This window comes from Sinocyclocheilus rhinocerous, unplaced genomic scaffold (genome assembly GCF_001515625.1).
Source record: "Sinocyclocheilus rhinocerous isolate Xijiao unplaced genomic scaffold, SAMN03320098_v1.1 scaffold97, whole genome shotgun sequence".
Taxonomy (NCBI): Eukaryota; Metazoa; Chordata; class Actinopteri; order Cypriniformes; family Cyprinidae; genus Sinocyclocheilus; species Sinocyclocheilus rhinocerous.
The window spans coordinates 1,221,767-1,231,124 of NW_015666183.1; the positions used below are offsets into that span (position 1 = coordinate 1,221,767).

Here is a 9,358-nt window from a genome sequence, read left to right on the forward strand (position 1 = left end):
TATATATATATAATGTTATAATAGTTTGTTAATATATCTAAATATTTAAATAAAATAGTAAATTATTAATACATAAAACCACTATTTTTAAAATTGAATAATAATTGATATAAATTATTTGTGTGTGTGTATGTATACACACACACACAATTATTTTTAAATCAATATATTTTTAAATGAAAATATCCTTTTAATAATTAAATCTTTATTAAAGCATTAAATATATAAGCAATAAACACAAAATAGATTGAACTACTTTGATTATGTGAACACTGTTCATGAGGGGACTATATTGTGCAAAATGCAATGAACCTAACTTGACTTTCCATTTCCAGTGTGATGAATAAACATGAAGCAACTGGAGTGACAATTTTGCAACAAGTTTTGATTCATTATTTGATCTGCCTACCAAAAATTAAAGATAAAAGGTATTACACAAAATCAAATAAAAAATGCAGAGCAATTAGAGCTGGACACCCTTGACATGCAACGTGATGAGAAAATGTGACAATGTAGCATAATGCATACTATTTCACTATAAAAAATAGTCAGCATTCGGTTCAGTTCTCAGTGCATGACCTCGCTTTATTTTAACTCTACTTTGGCTGCGTTTACACTGCAAGTCTTAATGCACAGATCCGATCTTTTGACCATATATGATTTTTTGGCACGTCTGTTTACATTCACTTTAGACACGACTGGTATCCGATATCTGTGTTTACATTCATTCCTACCCAAAAGGATTGTCTGCAGTGATCGCTTTACTATGCACATGGTAGACCCTCGGGTTTTAAATGGCCGTGCTATTAAAATATTTATATAATTCACGTCGAATGGCCATTATTATTTGCCAGCATGGACAACGGCTGTCATGGATGTTTTGCAGCACAAAATCTGACTGAACGGATAAAGACCGGAAAATAACGGTAATTTTAATTTGTTAGACTATTTTATCTACAGCTCGTTAGAGGTAGAATTCTTTAGTGAAATAAAGATGATATTTATTGAAATGAATTCGAATTAAGGAGAGAGATCTATTTATATAAATAAATGAATTCTAAATGACTAATTCAAAACAAATTTTATTTTACAGTAAGAAATATAATAAATTATAAAATATTATAAACTATATATACATTAGATCACTAGACCCTGGGTTTTAAATGGCCGTGCTATTAAAATTATTTATATAATTCACGTCGAATGGCCATTATTATTTGCCAGCATGGACAATGGCTGTCATGGATGGTTTGCAGCACAAAATCTGACTGAACGGATAAAGACCGGAAAATAAGTTGTTAAGACTATTTTATCTACAGCTCGTTAGAGGTAGAATTCTTTAGTGAAATAAAGATGATATTTATTGAAATGAATTCGAATTAAGGAGAGAGAGAGAGAGAGAGAACGAACTAATGCATATGCACCCACGTGCGAGCGAGCGATTGTGAAGCATTGCAAACAAGCTTGTCGGTTTAATTACAAAAACTGCTAAGTTATCACCTCATTGCTGAGAAATATATGTAGCTTTTAGCTGTTGTATTTTAAAAATTCACGGGGCGGGGGTTGAAAATCAGCTCCTGAATGTGCAATTTCTTACCTATAAAAAGTTTCCATCGCAATAAAATGCGAGCACATACAGCACGCCGGCATTGAAACGCCATTAAAAATCTTTATGAGCAAACGTGTCGCCCTCGCATTGGGAGTTCTGTGGAGAATCGGATATGTGTGTTTAGACGTAGGTCGGATGTCCAGATATCAGATGTGTATCCGATTAAAATCCACATTTGGAAGTGGCTCAGATCGGATGCAAAAAAATCGGATCTCGTGCAGGTTTTTGTGTTTACACGTGTGCAACAAATTCCGATCTGTGTCAGATGCGAGCGAAAGATCGGATTTTTTGTGCCAGTGTAAACGCAGCCTTTGTTCCCTTTGCATTGGGAAATGCATGATGGAGCTTTGACACTTCTGAGCACCTCCTAGGACTGGATAAATATAATGATTGAATGCTTGTTGCACAGTGTACGACTGAAACTTGCGAAAGTTCATACCACATAGCAAATCCTTACTTCCAAGTTCAGTGACCCCTGGAGTAAATTGGCATTAAGAGGTTCATCGAGGGCACTGAAGTACAGCCCGATGGAGCAGTGAGGTACGTTAATAACAGCAGAACGAAACACAACATGACCCTACATTGAGATTTCAACCAGTGATCTCATATCGACTGAGAGAGATATTATCCATAAAGCCATTACGCCAAGAACACTACACTTTTAATTAGTTCACCTATGTCCATAGCTATTTTTATTTCGTCAATGCTTCCCTTGAGCTTAAAAACAAAAAAAAAGTGTAGAATTTCAGCATAGTTTTTGCTCTAACAGGAGAAATTGAACAATATGTTCATATTAGCCAATGTGAATACACCTGCAAGCCTGCAACCTGATATTTATTGTGTACAATATTGTAACTGCTGTTTTAACAATATGCAAACTTACATTATCGAGTGTCACTCACTTTGCAAAAAACAAACTAAAACACATCTTGAGAGGCCCAAAGCATTCACTGCATGATGAAGCCTATTAGAATGCAATTCGAATGACCCTATAATTCAAGTTCTGAGAGCAAAAATATCCTTGTATGGGCTTTTGTTTTTTATAGTTATAAGGTATGATAATAGTTAAAGGGATAGTTCACCCAAAAATGAAAATTACCCCATGATTTACTCACCCTCAAGCCATGCTAGGTGTATATGACTTTTTTGTTATTTTGACATTTTTTTATATAACTCCAATTGTATTTGTCTGAAAGAAGAAAGTCATATACACCTAGGATGGCTTGAGGAAGAGCCAAGGAGCCAAGCAAAATAATGTTGAATTATCGTTAGCAAAAAAATAAAAATATTTTTTGTCAATATCGCACATTCCTACTGCAAAAAATAATTTATTTACTAAAGAAAATGCAAGTGATGCTTGCATGTAGACTTGTGCCGGTATTCGGTAATGTGATATATCACGGTAATGAATATGCACGATATTGTTATCGTGGGCACTTCTAAATACCGTGAATAATTATATATTGCAATTAATCGCAACATGAAAAATTGATACCGGCATATCCCTACTTGCATGCAAAACAGGCTGAGATTGGTCTGAAAATCACTTCAGATACAGATTTGAGGAATCAACTAGTTCAAATCTCTAACTCTAAAATAAGATAAATAATGCTTGCATTAAGAAGCACCACTAAAAATGGTTGTTTAACTGAAAATAATTGAATTTAACAGCTTTTTTCAAGTGCATTCACTGAAGCTTTTAAAGTAGGAGATAACTGCATTGGAGCCAGTAAGGGCATGTCTGAACATGTCAAGATAGGACAGAACAAAAATCCCTTCAGCAAAGTTTCCTGTTCATTCCGACGTTTGGCAGAAAGCCGTGCAAAATAGATGTTTTTCAGATCTCAGTTTTTGCTGCAAAGGCTAAAAAGAAAATGACTAAGGTACCGAGTCTTACTGTCGCCGGCAGAGGTGTATGAGACTTTTCGCGACACTTTTGAAATTCAGCCCTGGTTTGGGTCTTCAGGAATCCGTCGTTCTGATTCTAATCTCTAATTTAGATTTCAGAGGGGCAGCTGGTGTCAAGAGGGCATAAACATTTAATCTCTCCGCCGTCACTCAAAAGTAAACGCCGAGGATTGATGACACGCTTGGCGGCGGCAGGCCAGGCTGCCTGACCCTCTATTGCCATGGCAACAACGGAGTAATCGTAGAGGCGGAGCATCGGCGTAGAACTAAGAGCTGCATCTGTGCAGGAGTCAATGACAGATTACAAATTAAGGTCAATTTCAATCAAGAGTCTGGGAATGTCTGCAAACGCTTCATGCAGTGGGAATCACAGCTGCATTAATCACTCGTTTAATGCAATTGCTTTTCTGCCAAATATGAGTATAACAATACTATATCAGACTAAACAGGAAAGAGTCTGAGTAAATGTCTTCATTACTTACATAGTCTATGGATATGATATTGTTAAAACCATGGCTTTTTGGACATGTACTACAGTACTATCATGGTATTCTTTGAGATTGGTCTATTGTGTATGAATATAGTAATAATTCAGTGGTTAATAATAAAATGGTGGTATCAGGTAGTAATGTCAAGGTACTTCAATATATACTGGCATACCAAACAACATGCTAGTATCATGGAAAATACGCTACCATTCAAAAGTCTTAACGTTTTTAAAAGAAATTAATACTTTTATTTGCAAGGATGCATTAAATTGATCAAAAGTGACAGTAAAGACATGTATAATGTTTCAATTTTTTATTTTTTTTTTATTATTAAAAAAAAAAAAAAAAAAAAAAAAAAACCTCAAAAAAAAAGACAATTTTCATTAAATAGAGTCCTGGGACATACGTGATGTCTCTGCAGTTCATTCCCATATCCTCATCAAACACCCACATTTGCTAAACAGGAAAGAGAAAGCGAAGAAATATTGGGTTATTCTACAGTTGTGACGGCACTGCCATCTGAAAACATTTAAATTACTTTCAAGAAATGAGTTGGCCAGGTTCTTGACGGAATGAAAGAAACTCTTAATTCTGTTATTTTTTAAGTATAGTTCAGTATGAATTCTTGCCTTAATAAAATGAGTGACCACTTTAGAATAACCATTGATTCTACTGCTGTATTAATGAAACATGTCATGGGCAGTATGCATTATTTATAAACAGTGGGTGCCAGTGGCCCTGATAAATGGCAGATGTGGAAGATCTCTACCTGAGTAACAGGCTCCACAGAGCCTATGTAGGTGTCAGGCCGGAGCAGAATATGCTCCAGTTGGGTCTTCTTCTGATAGATCCTTTCCACAGACAGACGCTTGTCATCTTTCTTGGTCTTACTGAGAGCCTTATCATCCTGAAAAAAAGTGTCAGTTTCCATTAAATAAAAAATAAAAGAAAATAATGCAGCACAACTGTTTTAACACTGATAATAATAATAATCTGAAATGTTTCTTGAGCAGTAAATCAGCATATTAAAATGATACAGCACATGGAAACATGGAGTAATGATGCTTAAAATTCAGCTTTGCATCACAGGAATAAACTACATTTGAAAAATGATTAAAATAGAAAACAGTTGTACTTATGAAAATTGTAATTATATTTCAAAATACTACTGCTTTACTGTATTTTGATCCAAGAAATGTTGCATTGGTGAGCATTAGAGATTTCTTTCAAAAATATTAAGAAATTTGAGCAACCCCAAGCTTTTAAATGGTAGTGTATCTTTTATAAACCCATTGCTTTATCACTGGATACCATGGTACCATCATAGTATTTTTCTAAGAGACGTCAAAGCACAAGGCTTTATTACAGAAAATGACTGGCATTCATTTTTAATAATAAATGAATATAATCAATAAAAATAACTTGTGGCAGAGCTTCTGTTCTCTCTCTAATGCATGGTTCCTGAATTTTGTAGTATTTCTATTATAGAAGAACAAGTATCTTTTAGCGTGGTTTCTGAAGTTCAGTACTCAGGTGTGTGTTAACACCAATCTCACAATCCCACAGCGATTCATTGATTTTCATTTTTCTCACTGCATTAGAAATGAGCATTATTCCACATCGACGCCACAGTTCAGTCAGAGAGAAGCAGAGAATCTGACTGAATGAGACTGAACTGTGAAAGCCGAATTCAAAACAAGTCACAACAGGCTCCTGAGCGTCTTCTTCCTTCATGAGAAACACAATGTGCATACAGGCATCCAACAAAACCCACTGGGCCAGAATTCTCAACATTTTACCTCATTTAAAGCAACGCGGCTATTGTTCACCATGTTCCGGGTTCAATGCAAGCTTAAATATATTGTCAACATTTTACAATTATTTTTACTCTCTCTCACTAAAACAATACATTTTTATTCTTAATTTACAACAAACATCTCATTTACAATAATGCAGACACAATGTACTGCTGGAATTTTGGCTAAAGCAGTCAATTCTGTCTTTTTCAATACAAAAATTTGTATTTTATGAGCTAAAAACTGTCTAAAAATCACTCGTTACTCGTTATGCATTACAGATGTAATTTTCTTTAGATAAAATCAATACAAATACATGAAATCCTTTAGTTAACCTTTCACAATTTTGTTTGCTGGCTTGATATGATGATAAAATTGGATGCGACTTACTCAGGAAAGGCTGGTAAGTGATTTTATCATACTAGACTCGTGTTAAGACATATTATGTTTGCTTTATGGTGATACTTTCGAAACAGTGATTCTAAGGTAATCTTGCCCCATAGGCTTCTTGTGTAAGCGCATTACCAACAACACAATTTTTCTTTGCTATTACAAATTGAGGAACAACTCAAAGTCTTGATTATGTGCATGTATTGAACCCAGAATATTTATTTAAATAAATATGCTGCTGTTTAAAAGTCTGTGGTCAGTAACATTTTTAAATGTGTTTGAAAGAAGTCCCTTGTATGCTCACCAAGGCTGAATTTATTTGATCTAAAATACAGTAAAAACAGCAATATAGTGAAAAATATTACAATTTCAAAGAACTACTTTCTTTTTAAATATATTAGAAAACGTCATTTATTCCTGTGGTCAAAGTTGAATTTTCAGCATCATAGCTCCAGTCTTCAGCATCACATGATCCTTCAGAAATCATTCTAATATGCTGATTTGCTGCTCAAGAAACATTTCTGATTATTATCAATGTTGAAAAAAGTAGTGCTGCTTCATATTTTTGTGGAAACCTTTATACATTTAATTTTTCAGGATTCTTTAATGAAAAGAAAGTTCAAAAGAACAGCATTTCTTTGAAATAAAAATCTAAATGTCTTTAATGTCACTTTTGATCAATTTAATGCATCCTTGCTGAAAAGTATTAATATCTTTCAGAATAAAAGTTTTTACGATAACAAATATATTATATATTTTTAAATGAGAAATGAATGTTTGATACACTGGGTATTATTACGGTATACAGATAATTAAAATAATCTGTGTTTTTAAAGATGATTTTTAAGGCCTTGTTTTTACAGCCTTAAAATCAGCCACGATCAGTTCATACAGATGCATCAGACAGGATGAAATAAGAGCAACGATCCTCTCTCATCTCTCTAATTGTAATAGCTCATCTGCCCACGGGGACGTTCGGAGAGACCATTAGCCCATCCCTGACCCGCTGCACGACACACACACACACTCTAACACACACTCTCACACACACACACACACACACACACACACACTCCCGACCCTTCACACACTGCAGATCTACCTGAACCTTCACCTGTGTGTGTGTGTGTGTGTGTGTGTGTTAACTAGTTGTCATTGAGGAACAGTTTTGATCAATTTAATGCATCCTTGCTGGAAAAAAGCATTAATTTCTTTCAAAAAAAAAAAGAAAAAAAAAGGGTACTAATGCAAATAAAAAGAAGATCTTGACTGAAGCTTGTTACACGTGTCTAAAGTTTGACTTTTAACCTCAGTGTCAACCCAAAACCATCGCAGGCCATTTCTAGCTGACAAAATAATTAGTTCCAATAAAAATAAATAAATAAATGCAGTGCACAGATGAGCATATGAGACGATACAAATTCATGGCCAGCAAAGTCTGCTCCGCGGCAGGAGGTCTTGTTGGGTGACTGGCCCTGACAAACACGCTGTAGTCGGCCCTCCCCACGGCTCACTCACCCTCGGGCGACTCCTCCTGGACATATGTTCCTGTCAGATACCGATGAACTAACGCCGACTTCCCACTGGACAGGTTTCCCACAATGCCCTGCATGCAGAAACAGACATGAGTCAGGCCAAAACAGAGCAGCAAACAACAGTGTTTGGGTGCATTAAGCACACCGAAGAGAAAACAAATGACTGTCTGGAAGATAATCAATGGGATTCATTTCAGGATATTAAATTACTAATGAAACTTAAAGGTGCTCTAAGTGTTTTTGTAAACATTTGCCAAATAGACAATAATAACTTTCATCAACTATTCACTACTGACAGATAGAGAACATCCGCTGTGCATCCAGGATTTCCTTCTAACGAGTTGTCAAACAACACCTCAAGCGTGGAGGAAGCAACTTTCAGGAGTTTCCTCGCACCTGATGCAACTGTTCTGCCTGTCAGTCCACTGTATGACGGCTGTTCCTGCACGGATAATTCCCTCACCGCTGCGAACAGACAGCCTTATAAGCCTAACGAGGACAGATTTACCCGTCTTTCTCCTCAAACACTGGAGATGAAGGACTTCCTAGTGCTGGGCGGTATACCGGTTCATACCGAATACCGGTGTTTATTTTTGTTATGATATGAATTTTTAAAATACCGCAATACCGGTGTATGTCACTTAAACAACGTTCGGAACGCGACACTGTTTGAAAGGGGTCCCTTTTTTTCACTGTTTCACTGTGGTGAGGGAACAGCTGTATGTGTTACTAAGCATGAAAGTTCCGAAACTGAAGCTGTAGAACTAAAAGAACGTGATGACACAGAAGAACTCATCCACAATATCCACATTGACCGCCACAAATATCCACCGCCCCCTGCCATCAGCTCCCGCGTCTCGCACACACACACAATCGCGACTTTAGCACTAGATTTAGCAACTTTCACACCCTTTTAGCGGCTTTTTTCCATAGAATATTCATACTGACAAACCTAGCAACTTTTTTGGATAAACCTTAGCTATGGTTCAGTTGGAAGATTTCGCCAGTGCTGTCCCGCAAACGCGAGGTCTGACTTTCCCGGAGAAGTGTCACCTCTCTCGGCGTCTGTTCTGTGCAGTGAGCGGCAGAGAAGCAGCACATTCAGTTGGCCGCACCGCAGCCGACTCGTCAATAAATGAGTACAAAACAGCGTTTCCTAGCACCTGTCGCTTACTGATTGTTTGGAATTATAAATATGAGCGTAGTTCGTCTGTTAATATCACATGCACGTTTTTAAAAAATTTTTATTACTCAGACGCAGGCAGTGCGCTACATGAGACAAAAAAGTAATATAGCCAAAACAACCGCATAGCCGCTCTTTAGTGTAGATGCATGTTGATTTTATCAGACGATGCCGCGATTATAAATGAGAGTGACTCCTGGTTAACATGTATTAAAAGGGGTCGTGTTTAGTCACTATATAGTGTGGTATTTCTTGACAATATTCACTCATCATGACAGTAAAATAGGGCATTCTAAGTCAATATACTGCAGTATTTCCTCTCTCAATCAGTAGAAAATATGGTTAACACCCGGTCATGCATGAAAAAAAAATACCGTCATGTACCGTGAAACCGGTATAATTTTGAAAAATACCGTGATATAAATTTTTGCTCATACCGCCCAGCACTA

At 36.3% G+C, this 9,358-nt stretch overlaps 1 protein-coding gene across 1 annotated transcript in view; it reads right to left on the minus strand.

Moving 5' to 3' along the window:
• Positions 1 to 9,358, minus strand: part of LOC107732092 (arf-GAP with GTPase, ANK repeat and PH domain-containing protein 3) — a 177,268-nt gene that overhangs the window by 84,595 nt on the left and 83,315 nt on the right. The window contains exon 3 of the mRNA XM_016543339.1: positions 7,710 to 7,797. Within this exon, the coding sequence (XP_016398825.1) occupies positions 7,710 to 7,797 (88 nt within the window). The remainder of the gene's footprint in view (positions 1 to 7,709; positions 7,798 to 9,358) is intronic.